This window comes from Hippocampus comes, unplaced genomic scaffold (assembly GCF_001891065.2).
Source record: "Hippocampus comes isolate QL1 unplaced genomic scaffold, H_comes_QL1_v1.1 scaffold326, whole genome shotgun sequence".
In the NCBI taxonomy this organism is placed as follows: Eukaryota; Metazoa; Chordata; class Actinopteri; order Syngnathiformes; family Syngnathidae; genus Hippocampus; species Hippocampus comes.
Window position 1 is genome coordinate 623056 of NW_017805930.1, and position 23844 is coordinate 646899.

General features: G+C 42.4%; 2 protein-coding genes across 3 annotated transcripts in view; one reads left to right on the forward strand and one right to left on the reverse strand.

Moving 5' to 3' along the window:
- Positions 1 to 18102, reverse strand: part of mybpc2a (myosin binding protein Ca) — a 32140-nt gene extending 14038 nt beyond the window's left edge. The window contains exons 1-10 of the mRNA XM_019889878.1: positions 17915 to 18102; positions 15757 to 16095; positions 7791 to 7829; positions 7685 to 7693; positions 5440 to 5460; positions 4680 to 4694; positions 3208 to 3291; positions 2329 to 2477; positions 2095 to 2212; positions 1864 to 1912 (exon numbers count right to left, since the gene is read on the reverse strand). Coding sequence (XP_019745437.1) covers positions 1864 to 1912; positions 2095 to 2212; positions 2329 to 2477; positions 3208 to 3291; positions 4680 to 4694; positions 5440 to 5460; positions 7685 to 7693; positions 7791 to 7829; positions 15757 to 15844 — 572 coding nt within the window. The 5' untranslated portion in view covers positions 15845 to 16095; positions 17915 to 18102. The remainder of the gene's footprint in view (positions 1 to 1863; positions 1913 to 2094; positions 2213 to 2328; positions 2478 to 3207; positions 3292 to 4679; positions 4695 to 5439; positions 5461 to 7684; positions 7694 to 7790; positions 7830 to 15756; positions 16096 to 17914) is intronic.
- On the forward strand, positions 17417 to 20849 carry emc10 (ER membrane protein complex subunit 10). Of its 2 annotated transcripts, none has more exons than XM_019889876.1 (7): positions 17417 to 17585; positions 17705 to 17771; positions 18129 to 18241; positions 18465 to 18578; positions 18983 to 19167; positions 19630 to 19723; positions 20623 to 20849. In XM_019889876.1, exons 1-7 carry the CDS (start codon positions 17493 to 17495, stop codon positions 20728 to 20730), a joined length of 774 nt encoding a protein of 257 aa, XP_019745435.1. In that variant the 5' UTR covers positions 17417 to 17492; the 3' UTR covers positions 20731 to 20849. The 2 variants fall into 2 exon arrangements, with proteins under 2 accessions (XP_019745435.1, XP_019745436.1); XM_019889877.1 differs by lacking the exon at positions 20623 to 20849 and adding an exon at positions 19960 to 20074.
- Positions 20850 to 23844: the final 2995 nt, after the last annotated feature.

Genomic DNA, 23844 nt, shown 5'->3' on the forward strand with positions numbered 1-23844 from the left:
CCTCAACGGCAATATAAATTCCGAGCCTCTCTTGTGCCTGCACGGATGAGCGCTCCGCTCAAGGATAACATGCGCGCTTGATGGTGGTGGTATAATCCCGGAAGGAGGGCAAACCCTCCCCAGGGAGCGATAATAACCTCGTCGACGGGACGCGCCAGCTCAGTGGTCGACTGAGCATGAAAACGTCAGCGCGGCCTACTGTACTTGAAGGCCTGTGGGAGCCTCAGATAACCTTCGTGCCAAGAGGAGGGCAGAGCGGGCCACTTGACTAAGCTGAGGATAGCAAGCAATTAAAACTATTTCGTCAACTTATTAGGCACATTATTGGACGCCAGGGTGATATTTTAGGCATTGTGCTTACTAATCCGTGAGTCTTTTTTTTTTTTTTTTTTCAGCCTGCAGCACTGTACAGACTCTGGTTGACCCTCGTATCTGGATCGAGGCTCTCATGAAAGCTCCTCAGTTTTTCAAACAATGTTTTTGGGGGGGCTTTTTTGCTTTTTCTTTTGCTTATTTTGTGAAACGTGTTCCAAAAATGGAGCATCTTCAACAAGGGCTGTTCAGAGACAATTACAAGTTACTGCAGTGAAAAAAGTTTTTCTTGAATTCACTCAAATTCTATTTAGTCCAGTGGTTCGATGAAATAAAATCAACTGGATTCAGATACGTGTACATTTTTAAATAGACTATACCTCAACTTAAGAGAATGAAAATAAAAACAAACAGATCGATTATGATTCAGTTACTAGTTTGGTCTGTAACGTTTCAGACGGCTCTTTTCTAAAGTAAAAGCAGATGTTTGCAAAGGTCTTATTTGGATTCAACAGAGACTGACAGAAATCAAAGCTGAGTCCCAATTTTGATATGTCAGCTTTTTTTTTAATTCCTAGCTGCTTTTATTCACTGCTATAAAAAAAAAAAAAAATTGCGGTATGTGATGGCCGCCGCATATTCAGGCGACAAATTTCGTTCCCTGCTGGTCGTTGGTTTTTGTTAACTGTAAGCTATAATCATCAATATTTTAACAGCTAAAATCATCAACTATTTTATTGTATGCAGTGAATCCCTCAAAATTTTGACCTTTCTGATTGATCTACTTTATTAAAATAAATTTTCACTAATATTCAATTACTGTTCTATCTATCCAAATAAGCTTGTGAGTTACAAATCAAACTCATGTAAGCTGCGTTTTCAAATGACTTCAGCAGTGGTCATAAAGATTTTCTGAGCAGCATCAGCCACGTTTAGCCTTGCAGGCTAATAAATCTGACTTCCAAGCAACCTTTCGCTTTGCATTTCCTCCTCCTCATCCTCTTCTTGGCGTTTGCGATATGAGGCATGTGCAAATGAGGTCCCCGCAGTCGCTTCCGTGGTTCAATATCACGCTGTCGCTTCACATGCTGCGCTGCTCGTCTTCAAAAAGGTGCGCTAACGAGGATGGGAAACGATGTTTCATGCACAGATTACTGATACCGGGATGCCTGCTTAAGGTGGATGCTGATTTAGTAACGTAGCTTGCAGCTGAAACACTTCCCATACTGTATATACAGTGGTGACTCGAGACGAGTGCCCACCTTGTAGTTATGGTTTGCCTTCACGAGCCGGATCTGGCCCCCAGGCTTTGATTTTCAAACCTGTGACCAATCATGTGACACGTGTGCGCATATGCCTCAGTAATCCCATGGGTACGTAGCCTACCTTAAGAAAGAGGATCAAAAGTACCGAACTTGAGTATTCATTGGGACATGTTTGAGACGGATTGCTTTGTGTGATATTTCAAGGATGTTTAAACCATGAACACAAGAGTGACCGACAGATAGACAGACCCTGCATGAGGTGGACAAATGGACGTCGGGCACTCACGATCGTTTAAAGGCCTCCAAAATGTTGTCCTGGTGCTGCTCTTCCACAGCTGAAAGCAAAATAGAAGAAAGTAGAAGAGCACCGAGGTTCCTTTATTTTCACGCCAATATAAGGCTCGTGACCTCTCCAAATGACAGACTAAAACGCGCACGCAGTTATTGTCTGACAAAGTCGGTTACGCGGCGGAGGCGGCGAGATGAAAGGCGACAGTAAGGCGATGAAGCGACGCACCCTGCACGGACACCTCAAAGGTGCAGCTGTCACACTTGTCCTTGGAGGTCACCTCGCAGCGATAGCCGCCCGCGTCGCCGTCCACCACTTTCACAATTCGCATTTCGTACGTGTAGATCTGGAAAGAAAAAAAAAAACAAGCGAGTTTCAAGTCAGCCAGGCGCACACTTTCTTCTTGGTCAAAGTCAAGATGCCAGCAGACTAAGCAACTCATGGCTGATGTGCTGAGTCTACCTTTGTGTTCCTGTCGTAGGTCTCCTTGAACTGCAAGTGCTTGCCAGCTTTGCTGCCCAGGTCAAGCCACTTGCCCTTCAGCCACTTCATGGTAGGCTTCCTCACCAGGGTGGACGCGTCCACTTTGGCCGAGAATGTCACATCCTGCCCTGCTCACAACATACATCAATCAATCAAAACACACTTTACTGCATACATTTTACAACACCTTTAACATAAAAGTGCTTTTTTTGTGGGGTTGAAACAGATTAACGGCATTTCCTTTCATTTCAGCGGGGAAAGGTGGCTTGATATAAGAGTGTTTACGATACGAGGAAATTAAACTATTCCCTCAAGGAGCCATTGTATAAAGAAAAGATTTGTGGACTAAAATGAATACATACACAATACAGGGTGTCCCTAAAGTCTAAACACATGGGCAAAAATTCATATTCTCAAGAAATGACATTTTTTGATATTTTACATAATTGTAATATTAACAACCAACATCTTCATTTCTGACAAATGACATCGCAAGATTCATGTCAACATGGACGCACTAACTGATAACAATATGTCCGACCTGCACAGTAATAAGGTTTAATCCAAAACAAAATTGAATACAAGACCAATGACACAAACATCAATGAATAATATTTGTCAAATATAGGATACCATTAATTAAAAAAAAATGATGCACAACAAATTTGAGCAAATGAAAATGTAAATAAAATGCTCATTAGGCTGAATGGATAAATCATAGCTAAGCTAGCAAGCTTAAGGTAAATATTAGATATAAAAAACAAGAAGCCAGAATCAGCTAAAAGAAAATTTTAAAAAGATGTGCGCAAATGTCTAATGCACAACCGAACAAACGGCAGGGGAGATTTTTGTGCAGACCTTTGGTGGCAGTGGCGCTCTCCGGCTTGATCGTAAACAGGCCGGTCAGCTCGGATAGCTGAGGGTCCTCACCCGGAGCGACATCTGCCAAGTTGACACACGTGACCACCAACATAATCAAAAATGGACTTTTACAATACTGTGTGTAACTAGTCACCATCATTAGGAGTATTATCTTGTGAATTTTTGGGGGGGTGCTTTCACACTAACAGTCCACCATCTCTGGTATGCTTTGTTTCATAAACTTTGGTTAGATTTGGGTTCACAAATCAAAATTCCAAGCATAGCAAAACCAAAATCACTCTTTTCTTTCATTGGTTGCCAAATGTAAACAAGGAAGAGCTACTGTCCGGTACACAGATGAGTGGACAAAAACACAAAATGGAGCAAAAATTGCGTTTCTTGCTCATTAGCCGGCTTCAACAATGTGACCGTATGACAACTTCAAACATGCAACGTGGAAGTTAATCAAGTTGAATCTGCAGTTATGATTCCCATTTATTTTTCTTCTTGACTACTAGAAGCATTATTATTCTGTCATTAATTTCATTGCTTAATCCCATTAGCTGCTGAAGCGATCGCTATTGCTGCATGACAGCAAAAAAAGCAACAGCTAAAGAGTTGTTCTGGGTGAAATTCAAAACACAAGGGTGCACTTGTTGACTCGTGTTTGTCCATACCGGTCAACTATAATTGAATTAAAACTGATTCAGTGACTAGTGTGAAAGCACCATATACTTGACATTTGTCCACACAGAGCTCCAACAACAACAACAAAAAAATCTTCATTGTACTTTTAGGTGTACAATGACTTGTCAGTCAGACTCCTCGAAGGTTTTTCCTTTGTTCTCTGACCTCCAATTAGTCCTCTGCAATTAGTCCTATGGGATACATTCAGTCAGAGATTTATGATAAAAAACACCAACTGCTACCTCTAAATTGTGATACATGCAGTCAGTATGATTAACTACAAAGGTCCTTTGAAGACAAATGACCAGAGTGAGGGACCACCCAAATCACCCTTTAGAGTCCAGGGATGTCAAACTCATTTTTGTCGCAAGCCACGTTGAAGCAAAGGTAAGTGCCATTGTGATCATGAATAAATGTATGCCTTCATATGATCACATATACACAACCAAAAATTAGTTTTGAAATCAGAAACCAGTTTTTAAAAAAAATTTGATAAATTATTTTTCAGTTATTTTTAAAGACTGATTGGTAACAAAAATACTTGCAATATCTCAATGTTATCAAAAATGAAGACAATTTTCAATTTTGGTGTTTTAGCGAGAAACATGAAGTCGATGTGTATGATTTGTCTTCGCGGGACACATAAAATTCGGTGGTGGGCCAAATCTGGCCCCCGGGCCTTGAGTTCGACACCCGTGCTTCAGACATTGTCAGTAATGAAATCATGAAACCATGTCTATTTCTTGATTCCAGCAAACAGGCAGGTCCTTAGCAAGTCTTACCATCAGCAGGCAACTCTGTATCATAAAGCGTGTTGGTGGGAAAGAGAAAGTATGTCAGTCGGTATAAAAACAGAATTGTTCGAAATAGTGCTGGTCAGATGGAAAACAAACAAAATGTCAACAATGCACACGTTATCCAGAGCGGTTGATGGGAAGGTTTCCAAAAGAATCCCATGTATAAATGCAGACTGGATAAAGCTATGGGACATACGCATAGTCATTTGAGTCAGTCAAAATTAACTATAGGTCTATCAGCATATTCATTTGAATATGGTAAAATTAATAATAATTAAAAAACCCAAAAAAACAAAGAGGCACTATTGACAAAGCTTTGTAACCATTTCCATAATTGACTCCATGGATGCCTAAAAACAGCCGCCCACATAGTCAATTGAATCTCTCCAAAATCTAAACATTATAAATAAATAAATACAATGCAGCTCATTTGAGTTCATAAAATGGGAAAAGGAACACAATTCACCAGGCACGCTTGCTTCAAATTTTGTTTCTACTTGGTTTCTCCGTGATGAAAACACTTCTGCTAATTTTATACTACCTTAGTCACCATTCATTGCTAATGCTACAAGCTAAATACTCACTTTCTCATGTGTCACGCCTACACACGCGCACACAGTGACAGACGCTAATATTTACTGACACACAAAACAAACATAACAAGCAGACAAACAGCAAGCGAAGGGAGGCATTTGGGTGAGGGGACTAGGTGAGGGAGTTTTGCTTTTGGCAGACGCCATCTTACCGTCGCTTGGCTCAGAGTTTGCTGAGTGAGAGGAAACATGGATGACAATGAGGTGTGGAGGCAGCAAAGCGGCAGTGGGAGGAAGACATTTGGTGACAAACACAAACACGTAAGAGAGCGCAACCGAGAGTGAGGGAGGCGGCACCTTGCCAGCCAGCTTACCTGAGGTCGACTCGTCTGCAGATGGATGACAAGCAAACGCTGCATCCCATTTTGTTAGCCTAATAGCATAATTGCTTACTTTTAAATTGTCACAAAAATCAACATTAAGAGAGCAATGGGCTAGCTAAAAATTGTGTGTGTGGGTTCCGTTTATGTTTGTGTAGATTATTAGTCAACGGACATCACAAATAGCTAAGAAGGATGTTATTTGGCCTCAAATTGTGTGTAAATGTGTGCATGTATGATTGGGAGCAGCACAATGTCATTAGGGTCAATTGAACTAATCGCCAACACTGAACACGAACCCTGACCTTTCCTGCCACTTGTCTTTAACACCTAATCCTAACCTAACACGTATTCTAATCCCTAATTCCTAACCCTAACTCAGGGGTCGGCAACCCAAAATGTTGAAAGAGCCATATTGGACGAAAAATTAGCCGCAAAAAAAAAATTAAAAGCCTGACATAAACCTTATAATGAAGGCAACACATGCTGTATGCATCTATATTGGCCATACTATCAAAATGAATAAGTTGGCTACTAATATACAACGAGCCTTCGTGATTAAAAGGGTTTTTTTTTCCCCTGCAGGGGTGCCCAACCTTTTTTGACGGAAGATCTACTTTTCGATCAACCAACCTCCCTCAATTGACTCGTTACCGCACACGCACGCATACACACGCTGTTGCTCATTATGGCATGCTTGTGTAAACACATGCTAGGCTATGACGCAAATCCTCGCTGACAGAAATGTTGATATTTAATATGTATTTGACACATTTTTACAGCATTGGAAAACATGAAGAACGTTTGTGTCACGTTTGTCCAAATACAGAAACCATATTAAAACAAAAATTATATTTCCCTCCTCCATCTTTTTCCATTTTCAAACATTTTTGAAAAAGCTCCAAGGAGCCACTAGGGCGGTGCTAAAGAGCCGCATGCGGCTCTGGTGCCGCGGGTTGCCGACCCCCGCCCTAGGCCAAACCCTAACTGCTAACCCTAACCAGACCTCACTAGAAAGAATACTTTTGGCTTAGCGTGTAATACAAACACACACACACACACACACACACACACGCACGCACGCACGCACGCACACTCGGTTTGATCACAAGTGACTTTCAGCTTTTACTTCAAGTTCCGTGAAAGTCAAACAATTCGAACACATTTGCAGGGAAAATACACTGAAAATCACACCAAATGAAACACAGTCATTCATGCGTCGCAAATGCAAATTATGTCAGGAAAAAAAGAGCACGTTTATGGCGTGTATGCATCTACCGTGCATATCCATGTCTGTGCATGGGTGTTTTCCTAATAGCGTGGGCCAAGCAGATGAATGTTTCATGTGTCCTTCAGCTACCTTTGTGCAAGTGTGCAGACCGGGTCTTTGATCACTTTAGTTCTAAACTTAAAAGATCTGGAGGGGAATTTTGTATTAAAGTAAAGTATTTCTGGAAATCTTTTTTTTTTTTTTTTTTAATTCCCCTTCTCACCCTTTCACCACCAAAATGTTTTATTCCAGGCGTCTGACAGGCGCGTGTGAGCATGTGTGTGTGTGAGACGCTGGAGGTAGAAGGAAAGCTCCTGAATGATGTTTGGAGATATTTGCCTCGCCAGCCAAGAAGCAGCTAATCGTTAACGAGCCCCACGAGAGTCACAAACACCTTTTGTACGCTCACCTTGTCGGATTAAAATGCGCTCGTGTTAGCCAGGCAAAGTCTAATAGCGGATGAGAGTGAGTCCGTGTGTGCCGTCAATCCAGATGAATTAGCACATATGCAGACGAAGAAGAATGGTGACTTAGATGAACACTCAGAACCAGATTTGCCTTTTCAAAGACTGTGTGTGTGTGTGTGTGTGTGTGTGTGTGTGTGCGTGTGTGTGCGTGTGTGTGTGTGTGTTTTCATCTGACCTTCAACATTTGAAGCATGCGCGCGCGCACACACACGCACACACACACACACACGCACACACACACACACACACACACACGCACACGCACACGCACACGCACACGCGCACGCGCACACACACCGTAACACCAAAACAATTTCAGGTTGAACACTTATTTTCTCACCTTTGGTGTCTGAAAAAAAGAGGGAAAAAAAGGATTTCAGATTGGACTGAACAAATATTTGTCGTGATGTCACAAACATAATTCTACATTCAGTGACCCCACTCACCAGCAGGAGGCGCTGCTGTATCTCGATCACCATCACTGGCTGCAATTCCACAACAGACAAGAATTGAAAACACAATTGGCTTGACCGCAATAATATAAAGCGCACATGGACCACAAAACGCCATCTTCAGCAACAACTGGCCTGAAGAACACCAAATACAGGCCTGGCCTGGGGACTTCAACAAAAGACATTTGCAAGCACAAACACATCAAAGGTAATCCAGTCGCTATGAGCATCCTTTGAGATGAGAGATTAGAAGGATTAGGACACTTTTGGATCAACACTCAAACGACGCTAACAATTTCACGGCTTTCGAATGAGCGTCCACTGTAGAGACGGATGCACAACTTTGACGTCAAGGCTCACACATGAATGGAAACTGATCACCGATTTAGCTTTCAAGACCTGTCCGTTGACCCGAAGCACCTGGCAGGTGCCTAAGGGTGGAAGAGCTCAGATTTGTAAAGTGGGGCGAGACCACTTGAACATTTAAAGACAAATAAAAGAATCTTTAAAAGAGCTGTTAAGTGTACAAGGAGCCAGTGAAGAGAGTCCAGAATTAGAGTGATGTGATCCCTCCTACGAACTCCAGTTCAGGGGTGAGCAGCAGCATTTTGGAGCACCTGGAGATGGGTGAGGGAGGACTGGCTGATTCCAAAATTAAGTGCATTACAAAAATCCATCTGAGATGCAACAAAGGCACAGATTACTTTTTGTAAATGCGCTTGTGAAAGAAGAGGCTTTACTTTAGCCAGCTGCCTAAATTGAAAAAGATGGATTTAACAACAGCACCAATTTGCCAGTCCAATTTAAAATCACTTTCAAATTTAAAACCCAAATTGGAGACTGTCGGCTCTAGATAAGACGCCAGGGGTCACCAAGTCAACAGGTGGCCCTTTTCCACCTTGTTCGTGCTAGTTCCATAGTTATCATGACGATCGCAGATGTGGAGGAATGACGCCCTGGACACACGCAAGCTTTGCACAAACTGTTGAGCGGTGAACTCTGGCACAGTTGTGTCCCACCAGAAGACAAGGACGATCGCGGATGTCTCGAGATATCGTGCGACTCTCAGCCAGCCTCATGATCATCTACAATGATGAAGAAATATATAAGCGTTTGCTGATTGCATGTCCCTCGCTGTTATACACTCCATACAAGTATAATCGCTGCTATGCTAAGTTGCCTAGCAGATGCTTACAGCACATTATTATTATTGTTATTATTATTATTAATAGGGCAGGAGCTCTTAGGTAAAAGTTAACGTAAGCAGTGACGTTTGGACGCTTTACGATGACGTAGCTCCTACTTGGCTCTTTTCCAGTGAGAAACCAAACACGTTACAGGTATTCGTAAGAACTTAAGCACCAACCAGGCACAACACCAGCCCAGGTGCCGAAAGACCGCCACGTTTTTTTTGGGTGGCAAAAGGGTAAGGGTGAGATGTACAAGGGCCACTGGGACCAAACAGCATAACTTCTGTTTACTTTTCCTGGAAGTTCAAGAAGTTTAGTGCCATCCAAGCCTGATTTTGAAGCAAGCTTTGAAAACATATCGACTGTAGTGACTGATGAATAACTTTACCAACAACTCATATATTTATAAAAGAAACACACTTTTTTGATTTTACTGTAGTGACTGGTACACAAATGACTCATGCAGAAGTAAACCACACTTGGATACAACTCTTGTTCTGCTATCACCGCATAGGTGTACCTTATATTGTGCAACAGGTGAGACAGGCGTGCGAAGTAAAGGGACAAAAAAAAAAAAAAAAAAAAAAAAACACCCGCTCGGCCACCTCCCCGGAATGTTCTTCTCTAATCTCTGCTGACATTTTGCATCTCGTCCAAGTCCAACATTTGATCATACATGTGAAGTATGTCACGTAACTGTAGATAGGGTAACACACTTGTTTGTGTGTGTGTGTGTGTGCGCGCGCGTGCGTGTGTGTACATGTCACCTGAGCCGTCCAAATCTCCGCTAACCAGCAGCAGTGTGCGGCGTGGCCGAGCGCCAGAACATTTGGCGCTATCATATGCCCCTCTGCCTGCACGCTTCAAGCACCGTGGTGGCCTTTTGACATGCACCGCTGTGTATTTTTTTACGGAGCAGACATACGCGAAGATCGTCTACTAACCTATCGCGGCCGTGAGGTTTGTTCATTGCCAACTGGACTACAACATTCGGACAAAAATATTAAGACATGTCATCGGAAGCTCAGCAGTGTCTAAAACTGGCTCAAGAAGCCATACAACCAAAAGAGACAAATCTGCCATTTTACTTTTTAGCACCTACTTTAGGGTCCATTTCCACAGGTCATTCAAAGACAAATTTTGTTGGATTGCTATCTAATCCGAGCCACATATACTAAACATATGGACGATGCGCGTTGTCATCAATGTGCGTTGGCGAAGCTAATGCTAAATCTCAGCTCCACCGAGGTAGTAGTTCCTATTTGCCAAGTTGAGCAGGCACCAAGCCGTTAAAAAGGGCCGTACTTGATCTCCAACAAACATCTTATACGGTTCATCCATAAGCAAAAGGTCGTCGTCGTGGGCTGGCAGAAGGAGACTTCCCTTTTGGGCGAGGCTAACTTCCTGTCATTCCGGTGTAGCGTTACATCATTCCCAGGCTGTCATCTAGTTCCCGCAAGTATGTGGCGGGCACTTGATGGATGACAAACAGATGCGGAATCAAAAGTCGGACAAAAACTGATGACAAGATAACCGATGAGTTCCAAAAACGTCCTCAGGCGATGGAGACAATTCAAAGTAACTTTTTGTTTCCAGCGTTCGTTTGTTTTAGAGGAAATGCAATTATCAGTTTATAGTCAGGCCATAAAAGATAATCTTCACAACCTTTTTATCCCACAAGTCTTATGACTGACCGCATCCCCTTCATTCCCTCATAAGTCGTCATGGGAAGACGTCCCAGACGAAATAAAAACAAGCCGTAATTCCTGTCGTCATAGCCAAACATCCAGTCCTTGGCTGACCTAAATGAATCACATCCCTGACCGAGGAGGAATGTCGCAGTGAGCGCTTCCAAGACTGTTAGCGCCTGTTAGCGTATCAGGAAGAATATTTATGGCAAGACTAACAACAACTTTGGAGTTTTACAGACTCTGGCATTGTAAAATTAGCTTATATTAGCCACTCTGCGCGAAGTTAAGGTTGTCATGGTAACAAAACAAAGTGACAGTCAAACTCGATTTACACCACTGGTTATGGATATGAAATTTAAATTATGATAAAATCTTTCAGATGAGAAACTATTTAACAACATGGAATTTGGTCGGCATGTCTCCCATGAGTATACCCCACAAAAAACGCTTCAGGAAGGCATGCCTGCAAAAACACAGGAAGTCCTCCATTTTGCTTTGGAGCGACTTTTGGTAGGCATGTCTATTATGATTAGACCCAGAAAAAAAGTCTCAAGAAGTCATGCCCAGAAAGGACACAAAAACTCTGCTGATTGGCTTTGAACCAGTCACTGTGGGATGGGGTGCAACTTGGTGAAGTTTGATGAACTTTCATATTCCGTTCCAATTGTCACATTTTGCGGTTCACAGATAAAACTTGTCTTAATCGATTAGCCTGACTTCCTTTGTTCATTCCTTCTCTTATAAAAATGACATTATATATTCATGAAATGAATATAAAACAACATTTTCACTCTCTTGGCCTGACAAAATTTGTAAAAGTAGGTCATCCCAACATCATCTTGCTGCATTCTGCTCGCCAATCTCTAAAAAAAATCTTGGAATGTTCCAGAGTCTTGAAATGAAAGCTGTCTTGCGTTATGACTGGGAATATCCACAATTACTGCTGACAGGACAGGTGTCCTCATCGAGGACTCTGAGTTCCTCTTGTAGAAGGCCATGACCTTTTTCGTGACCATTCGCACCAAACGGGGAGATTGTCGAGCTAACTCATGAGTCAAGCGTCCTCGTAATAATGGCGCTTACCTCACCTCGTCTAAGTATGGCCAACGCCCAAGTGCCGTGAATGCCAGTGAAACTAGGTGTCCGCATATTCAAAAATAGATATTTTTCAGACTTGCAATAAGGGCTTTACCGGCCGGTCAAACCATGATGCGACAAGCGCTCGGCCTCATGGCGGCACCGTACAGGAGACACTGCCAAAGTAATTCCGTGGCTAAATGAGATCTGTTTGGAATTTTAGCTACTGAAAAGCAGAGGCCGCCTTAAATCTCTCCGGACTCACAGCACGGAAAGCAGCGGCTAAAAATAGATGCTAATGAGCGAGTTCACAGCCGTGTAAAACTGTAATAACTACATTTTTGGATAAACTGCAAAGTAAATTGACAGTATATTGTATCAAATTAACATTGGTCTTTTATGGTAAATCCGTTTATTTTTCTGCTTTGATTTGACCAAAGAAATTGATGAGGACTGCAAACTGTATCTTTAACAATTTAGCATCACTTATCTGTCCAGAATACAAGGTTGGGCACCCCTGCTCTAAGTAAAACTTTGGAGATGCTACTGAGCAGAAATAGCTGATTAAAACCCAAAAGCAGACTTCCAGTCTCTTTTCTGGATTTTGGAAACTTTTTCAAGAGTTTATTCATGACAGACATACAGCACCTATCAAATTCCATGTTGCTTGGAGCTGAATTTGAAAAACAATTATCTGGTCAACTTTGACCCTAAAATGGCAGCTTCAAACCAAAAGTGCAGACTTCTTATGTCTTTTCAGTTCAGGCATGTCGTCTTGAGACTTTTTTATTAGTGTTCTTGTGATGGACATTCATCCATCCATTCATTTTCTAATCTGCTTATCTTCACGAGGGTTGCGGGAGTGCTGGAGCCTATCCCAGCTGTCTTTGGGCTGTAAGTGGTGGGCACATTGAACTGGAACCATCTGCGCTGACAATCACACCTAGGGCCAATTTAGTGTGTTCCATTAACCAACCATGCATGTTTTTGTATTATGGGAAGAAACTGGAGGATCTGGAGAAAACACATGCAGGCACGGGCAGAACATGCAAATTCCACACAGGAAGGCCGGAGCTGGAATTGAACTCTGCACTTTTGCACTGTCGATGTGCTAACTCGTCGACCACCGTGCCGCCCTTGTAATGGACGTGCGCACCAAATTTCAAGCTCCTAAGTAACATTTTATTTTAAACAATTTGTGAGCAGAATTTTTTGTGGGTCGCCTCATGATGCCTAAGTACACCAAATCGCATGCTCGCAAGAAAATCTGGGTTTAGGCACTGGATTTTGAAAACATTGCAGCTGTCACAGCAGAACCTTTGGAGATATGCTGAGTTTTTTTGAGTATATGAAGATCCTCAAATTATCATCTTATTTTGGGTGGGGGTGCGGTGGGGGTCGGCCGCACCCAAACGCCCTCATCTCTCATCCCCGCAAGCACCAACAAGCGCCCACACTGAGCAAGTGATTCCATTCAAGAGGCCTTTCGCACCTCTCACGAGGCAGGATGATGATCCGCTCCCTGATTGGAGAGGTGACACCATCGAATGAATGCAGCCTCCAGCAGTCTCCTCACACCTTCTTCAACTATTCTTGTGGCTGTTTATTAGGCTGTGTGCCCCCTTCCAGATCGCCTGCCACCAGACCCCCGATGGAGTCACATGGTCCAGCTGAAGCCAAGAAAGCCAGGAGGGCTTCAAAGGTGAGAGAGTGCGATGAACATGAAGCATATTAAAAAACGATGCCTACCTGAAAGATCACTGGAATCTGAGACATGGGATGCGTGAACACCTCTCCACCCCCCTCCGATTTTTAAGCCATCGTTTTTGTTTGTTTTTGTTTTTAAAGGTTTTTATTGTAGCAGTTGTTTAAAGGTATAGTATTATCGTAACATCTCGGTTAATTGCCATGAGACCATTTATGGCGCTGACCAATAAATGTTAGCATTATTTTTTTTTTTTTTTTATCCATCATCTCGGTTTTGGTACCCCCGAAAAATATATCTATCCAGTTAGCATAATTCGGTCATTCAATGCGTGACTTGACTATTCAATGTGTTTTACATGTTCTGTAAACTTCAAATTGAAAGCAGTTTTACTCCACTTTCTTCGGCCACATAGTGGCTTATTTAGCAGTTGCATCCAATAAACAAACACAAAATAATTTGTGTGCGACTGGTAAGCCACTGTTTGGCCAAAAAAAAAAAAAAAAGTGGGGTGAAATGTATTATACTGCTGTGCTTTATTTTGAAAGCCAGACTTTTGAAAGGACGTAAAACTGATGTTGCCGTAACTTGCAACTTGTTAAGGGGGTGACGAGTATTTTGTGTTAATGTTGCGGGGGTCTGGAACAGATTAAATGGATTTATACTTATTTCTGACAGGAAGTATTGCTTTGGATTACGTATGATTCAGTTTTAGTCACATTTTCTGTAATGGATTAATCACAGAAGAGGTTCCACTGTGTTTGGTTGAGTTGAATATTTTGGTGTAAAAACATGTCATATTTAATTTCTCTTTGTGTCAGTTGTACTGTAAACTTCGAGGGGGAGTGACATAACTCGAAACGCGCACACTGGGATTTTTTTTGGGGGGGGGGGTGAATTGTGCGAGTAAGAGTCTTTTTTTCTAAAACCGATGTATGATCGCCACCTCGTTCTTGACAGCAAGACAGTGAGAATGGGTGCGAAGGAGGATTTTCAAAGGGGTGAGGTAAATGTGTTAAAGCGTGAGAGCTAGAGTGCATCCCCGTGATAAACGGGGGTTTGCAGTATAACAAACGCGTCACAGCGTTAGCTCATCGTAAAAGACGTGGAATGAACAACTACATTCCACAGACAGGAGAGAAAGGATAAGGTGGTTACACCTGCCTTGGCAGAGGCCTTCTCAGCCATCCTCTCTCCTCCTGCACTGGCATCTTGTCTCAGGCTTTGAGCTGTGATTTACGCGCCTGTTGACAAAACGTGGCAACAGCGCATATTTTAGTCATCATGACAGCACCAACATGCGTTACGGCCCCGCGGCGTGATGTCACCACACACTAGGTTATTCCTGAACATGACACCTCGCGCTGTATGACCACAAAGATGAAGGAACTCGACAGATTTAATTCACTGTAACATAACATGTCAGGGATTTGCCACTGGGAATGGAACAGGTCACAAGATTTAGTACCCCTGCATAACCAAACCAGAGCCAAAGCAGTCATCCTCCAAATATGACAAAATACGTGAAAATACACGATTGGACTTAAAAGAAATATTAATAAAAATATTTTAGGATATTGGAGGCTGAGGAGTACTAAAATATCAGATAAACATTGTGAAAAAAAATTAAATACGTTCATACCTAACGGTCGACAATACGAAAAGAAGTGAAAACTACTTGGAACATAATACAAAATACACACAATAAACACTTTAAAAATGTTTAACATGCAAAATGTATTTAATATAAATATGACTTGAAACAAAATAAAATATAAACATTGCGTATTTTTTAAAAATAAGCAAAAAATTTCATTTTCTACTACAAGTGAAAAAAAACCCCACATATTACCAAAAAAAAAAAAAGAAAATACAAAGACAAATGCGAAAAGGTGAAAGAAAATAGAGAAAATTAAGAAAAAAAATTAAAACGTAAAATATAGATGAAAAAAATAAATCACCAACATCACCACTCACTCAGCAAATTAATTCAAGACATGTGTCAACCCCTCTGATGTTTGGTCTTGAAAACTCACCATAACAACCACTGGCACGACTAGTCAACATCTGCATTCATTCAATGTCTACTTTTCAAAGCCATCAACAAACCCTTACACTAAGCGCTGATGCCATTTGAAACTACAGAATGCAACAAACAATTTCAAATCCTCTCCTAAGCTGCGCATTTCCTGGTGGGCCTGTCGGGAGTCAAGCGGTGGAAGGTGATTGACAGGCTACGTTAGCGGTTAACTGTTCCTTTGTGTCGACATGCCGGCAGCTTTGGTGCGACATCTTACCAGGCTCCTGGAGCTCAGGCATGTCTGTCACAGTCACTTCCAAAGCGTCTTCGTCGTTTTGTGGATCTGCCTGCACTTCCTGCTCCATCCCTTTTTATCGCCTCACCGCCTCCTCCGCCTTCCTCCTCACCCCCCTCCCGCCGCCAAGACTGCCAGTCATCTCATCTTCTTGGAGTGACAGAGCGTTTGTCACCTGAAACCTTGGCAGCAGCTCAAAGAGCAGAAGATCAGGGCCGCCGGGAGACGCTGCCCGCCCCCGAGGAGCTCCTCAGATGTTAACGACCGCCGCGCTAATCAATCAACGGGGTGATGGAGGCCCCAGAGGTTTCGCATGCGTTTCTGTGGTCCAAAGTAAAAAGAGGAAAATGTGGAAAAGGAGAACACGGGTCTTACGCTTGGACAATGACATTTGTCCGAGCTGTCAGCAGGGTACAGAATTTCAAGGATCTTATGAGTTCTTTAGGAAGTGCCCTGTACACTCCCCGTGACTCCCACACAGATGTCCCAGCGGATGTAAATACACGCTCAACAGACAATATTAGGCACATCTAATGGAGAAGCAATCTCATGGCACAATTGGCCCTCAAATAGCTGCTTCAAAATGGCATTCTGTCTTTTCAGGCATGACGTCTTGAGACTTTTTTGAGTGTCTACTCGACATGGACATGTCTACCAAATTTCAAGTTGCTAAAGTGAAATTGGCTTCAAAGGATGAATCTTCAAAATATTCCAGAAAGCGTCCACTTCAAACCAAAATTGCAGACTTCCTGAGACTTTTCAGGCTGGCCTTCTTCTGAGATCTCCTTTTGCACAACACATGATTTGTGACACGTGATACAGTTGAACGATCCATATAAAATCTACATTTAAATTCACACGAAGGAGTGCACAAGTGTTTAAGGTGTTAAAGAGAGGGGGAACAACTAATCGGTGACCAGATACTTCATCTCAAGTTCTGCAGAAACTACATGAGTCAGCTACTTATATATATAATCTCCTTCCTTCAACATTGTATTGCACTTTAAGACATGACATCATCCTGCTTCTCAGCTGCTTTACACCCAATAAAGTGTTTTTAGAGCTCCGAGAGCCCCACATTTTGATTATGGAACGAACATAAATATAGCCATTTTATCTGATTTTAATGTATTATTAAATCCATCGGTGCTTCTTTTAAAAATATATGCAGACGTTTTTTTCTTTGCTCTTTGGGAAAAGAAGGGAACTTGGTGTTATTTATGCCCTGATTTTTGGTCATTTGGCGCCCCCTGTCATCCAAGAAGGACAGGTGCAGCATATATGATCACGAAACAGTTATGCTTTTAATTCGCTCTCCTTAAAACATGAAATAGACTATTAAACCTATCCATTGACCATTCATTTCATAAATGATAACAGGGGAACATACATAGTCGTTTATTTGGTAGATTGTTATGATGTCAAAACACAAGTGCTAAAAGTCTTGCTTTTTCGCTGTCCCAACGGCACCTTGGATTCGTTCACAGTTAAACGGAATTTGGGAGTTTATGTTCGATTACCCAACGTGAAATACATACGTTTGGAACGATTTATTAAGAAAAAATATTTTTTTATCGACTTAATCGTTCACAGGGAAAAAAAGTCGTCGTTTATGTGGGAGAATCTTATTGCGAAAGAGCCCAGCGGAAGCACTAAACGGCGTTCTAAGAACGCTGCATCGCCCTTCTCTGCTTGAACCTGCTTGGTGGAATACAAAAATGAAGCCTTTAATATCACTCAAAGCAACATTCATTTCTTTTATTGTATCATTTGTGTGCATTAAGATCGCCTGGTGCAACAATGGCCGGAGGGTACGCGTTTGTCATTTTCAAATAGTCGCATTTGGTCATCGACGAAGCAGTTAGCCGTGTGTGTTTCAAGGCTAACGGCAGCTTGTGTGGCTTTTTTTCCTTACTCTTCTCATTTCCAGGTTAGCGACGCCCAAGATGCGGAATTCAGTGATTTCTCCGTGCCTCTAGAACATTCTTTTGAAGTTGGTGAGGACGTTTCTCTGTTTAATGCAACTCTTGTTAGTTACCTAACGAAGCAACTTCAGTGCTACTGGGGAGAACAAACTCTTGACCAGACCCCATTCGAAAAGTACTCAACCTTTTAATAAAGTTGTCTGAAATTAACTTACTGGCATTACCAGGCTGTGCCGGGTGACGTTTTCTCAGTCTCTACAGTCTTCGCTGCAATTCGGCATGTGTCAATTGTAATTCAGGTCACCATATCTCTCTCTTAAATGTCCTGTCTACTCACTTTGCTCCCACACGATAGAATTCTCACCGCCATTTGAAAGTGCCCTAAACAGATGCATTTAATTGGATACTCTGGCGCGATCTCTTGTTTAGATGACGTAGGCAGGTTCCGGGTGCGTGGAGCGCTGCTGCTGAAAGCCGGCAGAGAATCTGGAGTGTCCCTGAGTCAGAACCACCTGACGCAGGACGACAGAATCAAGCTCAAAGTGAGTAAAAACAGCAGAAACCCGCAATAATACTAATTTCAAAGAATGGGAACAAATTCATAACCTAATCCAAATTTTATGATTTAAAAAAAAAAAAAAACGTTTTTCAACCTTCGCTACGAGTGACATGCTTCCACAAGCACAAATGCTTATCCACTATTGATGCAAGCAAGATTAATATATTAAAATCTGTTTAAAAAAAAAAAAAAAAAACTTCTGACAGGACGTGGCATCAGTGGATGGTTTGTACCGAATCCGAGTGCCTCGGGTTTCGCTGCAGGCTGACAGACAGATGGAGCGACATATGGAAGGATACCTCACCGCTTTTGTCAGAGCTGTGAGTATTTCATCAATAACATCAAAACACTCACAACTGAGAGCATCATAAAGCATGGACACCCTAAATATAGCATGTATCAACTCATTAACCTATGTTACATGAACAACTATAAACTGTAACCTTTATCTTCTAGCCTTGTACTTCTATTGGTGTGGCGTGAGAAGAAAATTGATTAATAGTTGTTATTTTCAGCAAATCAGAGAGAATAGATTTTTTTTTTTAATCTGTTTATTTTTGAATGTCAAATCATGAATATAAGGGGGTTTAGTCTACTTGGAGAGTAGAGTGTTTTTTGTTTTTAGATGGTACTTGGTATAAAAAAAAGACTCCCACTGCTCTAGTCTATGAATAACATTCTGAACAATAATCATCATCATGATTGCGATGTTCCCTCTGTTCAGTGCGCGATGGTGGAGTCCCACCTGAGCGATGTGATCACCTTGCACACGGACTTGTCGGGCACGCTGATCGGCATTTCCATCGTCACACTGCCCGGCGCCTGCACGGGGACGGACGTGGAGGACGAGGTGGACCTGGAGCTCTTCAACACTACGCTCAGTGTCATGGCCCCCGTCAACGCGCCCGGGTCTGTCACTCTCCACGGCGATTGCTTCTCGGCATTTTTACGCATTGATTTCTGGTGTCGTGGGTAACTGGTGAGGGGAGTGATGGCAGTAATTAGACTACATGTAGTGCCGATGAAAGGCTTAATCAAATAATTGGATTCGACAATAAGATCAAGTCAAAATGGCTTTTTTATTGAACTAATGGCAACAAAGTAAATAATTCATAGATGAGTAGCAAGACTAGCTAACAGTGTGCTGTTTTTTTTTTGTTGTTTTTTTTTCACTCAGGATTATTTAGTGTCTTTGTGTTTCTCTGTTGCGCGAGGTGCTCCCCTCGCTTTTTTCTCAGCTGTCCCCACTGTTAGCTTACGATGCTGTTGAGTCGTCAGCGTTGCGTTCCCTTCAGGATTTGTTGTCTCTCAGCACTCACTGACACATTTTCATTCTATTTGATTTCTAATTGCTACGAATTGTCCTCGCAGGCCCGAGACGGCTCTGTTCCTGGAGCGCATGGAGCAGGAGTCAGAGAAGAAAGGCAAGAATCCCCAGGAGCAGAAGTCTTTCTTCGCCAAATATGTAAGTGGATTCCCCCTACCTCATCTTCAGAGTTTTGCCGGTCTTTCCCGCTCATCGTACCTGCGTCTCTTTGCTTCCCTGTGAACATGCAAAGATGGATGTTGACAAAAAAACACTTACCAATTTGCGGCTGTCAGTGATAATTCCAGAACTGTGCCTAAAGGTGGCGCTATGAGATGGCCAGCGCTGCGCCTTGCTGACTGTTGTGTGGTGCTCGCTGTGCTGTTATGTTGCAGTGGTATTTGATACTGGGAGGCGCCATCTTCCTCATGGCCTCCAATTCGGCGCAGCCCCCAGCAGGGGGAGGCAGAGAGCAGAGCTGAAACCCTCTCCCCCTCAGACTCACTCACTGGAAGTAAACATGAGAATGCTTCATTTTGGCTCCTCTCTCTCCTCCTCCTCCTCCTCATAATGCATATTTCCTCACAAAGTGGCCACCATCACTATGGTACAGTAGTACTCAACTGCAGAAAGACCAGACATCTGTCAAACGTAAGCAGGGAAATGCTGTTGTTGAGAGGCCTGTTTTGAGTTCAACACAGTGGAGCGGCCACATGTCAAGTCTTGCGTCTGTGGGTCCTGCCATTTTGATTCGCAACAAACTGACATGACATGGTGGTGTAAATTGCAGTCAATCCTGCCACGGCCACATTTGTCCAGTCAATTCATTAATTGGTGCGGCGTCTATTGCAGCAGGGGCCACTATTTGAGGAAATACGCCGCTTTCTAACAATGTAAAGATGGACAATTACTAACTGGGAATGATTGTGTGGAGGGACTTGAGTCAATCATGTTGCACTTAACCACGAACAACTCACTAACATGCTTTTCTTCGTCTTGTCTTGAAGCCAATCTGGACTCAACCAACAAATAAATTGTTGTGGCGATTTGTTTTCCAGTGGATGTACATCGTGCCCCTGGTTCTCTTCCTGATGATGTCAGGGGCTCAGGACCAATCAGGGGGCGGTGCCGGTGGTGGCGGAGCGGCCAACGGCGGCGGCCGATGATCCATTTTTTTGTGCTTTCAAATTCTCGTGAGCTGCTGTACATGCGCATTTAATGTGATCTTTTCATTTTTGTTTGTAATGGGACTGTGAAGAACATAATAAAAGTATTTATGAGCCCACCGGTTTGAAGTGGTTTGAGCTGACGCAAGGCAGTAACGCTGTTAATTTTAGATTCTGACAACATAGTTTGTAACTGCATCTGCATCTTATGGAGCAGCACGACATACTTCCAGAGACATGATATGACATCATTTCAAACGACCCAGGTTTAGGGTCTGATGCAACATTGGTGCGTGAGCTCACAAGCACCTAGGCATTTTGAAAACGCATTTTGTAAGGACAAAAAGCAAACTGGTGTCACGCCTCAAAATTCTTACAATGAAACTTTTGCACCAGTGGGAGGAGGTTCATTTGGGACTTTCGAAAAAAAAATCTCTTAAATCACCCCTATCACGTCCCATATTATTTGCAAAAATGCAATATAACAACCATGTGGAAGTGAAGAGAAAGAGAGCCATTTTCTATATTGGTTGATGAATACCATTTTTATGAAATCAAAGAAACAGCTAAACCTTCGTCTTCCATGACATCACCCTCAAACCTCTACATCAGAGGTCCCAAACCTTTTTTTGTGTCACGGACCAATTCAGACAAGTACATGAAGTTTGGGAACCAACAACCATTTTTTATCATTGCTTTTTTTATTGCCTGTTTTAAAGCGCTGGGACTGACAACAAAGATAACTCTAGAGTAATTCAACTTTTTATAAGCATAGATTTTTTTTTCTTACATTTCAAACTCTTATTCTACTGCACAACATACTGTATATAGACTAAAATTAAATAACACAGTGAACTACTAAGAAATTTAATGGACCAATCAGGAATAATAATAAAAAGTAGGGAAAGAAATGGTTATTTTTTAAAAACTAATTTGGAATGCAATTGAAAGCTGATTTTGTGTGTTCCGCTCAAAATACGCAGAACAATTGTAAAACATCACGTCCTTGTATGCGCTCCCTCCCTCCATCCGGTTGTTTTTAGTCCAACCGTCCCAACTGTGACAAATAGCTGGGCGGCTTATTTCGGGCGCCGCTGCAACACCTCTCTGAACCTCCCGCTGTCCAATCGGCACAGGCCCCCGCTCTGGGGCCCCGGTACATCATCAGAGATCCATCAGTGTGGCCGCTGATTGATACGCTTCTACCAGGAAACATGGGAACACTGAAACATGATTTTTGTGTGTATGTGTAGACGTAAGCACTTCTCACACAAACACACATACCCACGGCATGTGTTGCATGACAAACATCACGGTGACGTACCAGCATCAAGAAGCCTTTGATGAATATTGTTTACAGTGAGTATTATTAGTCATGACAAATGAGGTGTCAAAAAAGTTCCAGGACTGGTGACATGTTTCAAATCGAAACAAACGACTACAGGTTCCCCAAGCCCCCGCTTGGAAGCATTATATCGATACAAAGTGTGCGTGTGAAGTCACTGTTGCCCATTTGGGGTCGCCATCCTCACATTCTATATACTGTATCTGTCTGTGACTTGGAATGTGTGTGGTTTTAAAAGGCAGGGCCCAGCCTGGCAAGGTGAGTGACATCAGGGTCAGCAAATCACAGTGTAGCATTGCATGGCGCCTTTCTGTTATTTGGATAGCTGTTCACCGGTCTACATGTTGCAAAAATCTTTTTGAGGTCCCATAAATTAAATGAAATTTCATTATTTTGGTGAAAGAAAAACTGAAATAATTTTCAGGATATTTTTTTGAGAGGACAAAAACCCCAGTCTGTTGAAGCTATTCTTTTGTGTCTCCAGTCCTGGAACTTTTCAAAAAATTTGGAGTCTCGAGATAGACAGGATTTTGAACCTTGATTAGGGTTGGAAATGTTGGTTTCTCTGTGCTGACTCTTTTTTTTTTTTTTTTTTTACATTTATTCCGATTTAGTTTTGGCATCCGAGCGTGATTGATAATGGATCAGGGAGTTGTCACCTGGCCCCGCATCCTTGGCACAGGGAGGACCCAGGATTTAGTGGCCTTGCCAGGACAACATGGCGGGAGGCTTTCGGGGGGGTTACATCCGTGACAGTTCCTAAATCTCCGAGGCCATGCGGCTCAGCATGCCAGGGTTATGCTGTACTAAAAGACAAGGGACGCGTTGGTTTGAGCCAGACACTAAATCTGAGAGCCTTAAGCTAGGAGACTTTGCATTTGCTTCCAAGAATACGTTGTTATTTGGGATTTTTTTAGACTAACGCTAATGCTAAGTGCTAATGATGCTAAGGTTGACCATTTGTTCACCCCAAAAAAATCTGAAAGAGAAAATTCACGTGGTTTTTTCTGCATAAGTAATTTTTCAATGGAAAAAGGAATATTGTAAAAACTAAGAAAATGAGATTTAATTTTGACCCACAAAGTATTGATTTTCAACAAAAAATAGGTCAGTTTTTCTGGAACAGAAATGTTTGTTTTGATGATAAAAATACTGGAGTTCAATTCTTCTTTGAGATAAAAAAAAAAAAGTCAGATTTAAAACAAAATTGAATTTTTCAGTTTGTTGACAAAAAATATATATATTTTTACAAAAAATATGGTTCCCTTAAACTCTTTGACAAAAAGTCAGATTTGTAACATTGGCACTTGTTGAAGATACTGAAGGCGTGGTGGTGCCAGTTGGGACGTGAGATGGCGGCCGGCCAGCTCGCCAGCAGCTGCCCGCCATCAATCAAGCCAAAAGCATCCGCGCCGCTTAGCGAACTCTCCATTTCGCCCATAGCGCTGGCGTGTTAGCGTGTAATCGGGCAACACGAGAGGGACGGTAATGTTGGCCATTGCACATAAACATAGATCAAAGGTCAGCGGCAGGGGCCTGTCCGCTGCACTCGTCTACTGTACCGCACTTTGCGGCACACATAACTGCACCTCATTAAGCTGTCTCGGCTCCCCTAAAGAACAACGAGGTATTCACATCAACTCGACACAACATTATTAATAAAAACACAACGAAGATTTCCAGGACACACTTAGGCGTTGCAATAAGGGCTTTAAACCAAGGTCGGGGTTTCAAAGAAGTTTTTCCAAGTTAGAGTTCGGGATTTAAAG

Bases quoted from the DNA above. Each gene is read 5' to 3' on its own strand.
- emc10 (XM_019889876.1), top strand. From the start codon at position 17,493: ATGAAGCCTTTAATATCACTCAAAGCAACATTCATTTCTTTTATTGTA. The intron at 18,242-18,464 runs GTGAGTAAAAAC...AACTTCTGACAG, and splicing joins ACGACAGAATCAAGCTCAAA to GACGTGGCATCAGTGGATGG. The intron at 19,168-19,629 runs GTCTGTCACTCT...TTGTCCTCGCAG, and splicing joins GCCCCCGTCAACGCGCCCGG to GCCCGAGACGGCTCTGTTCC.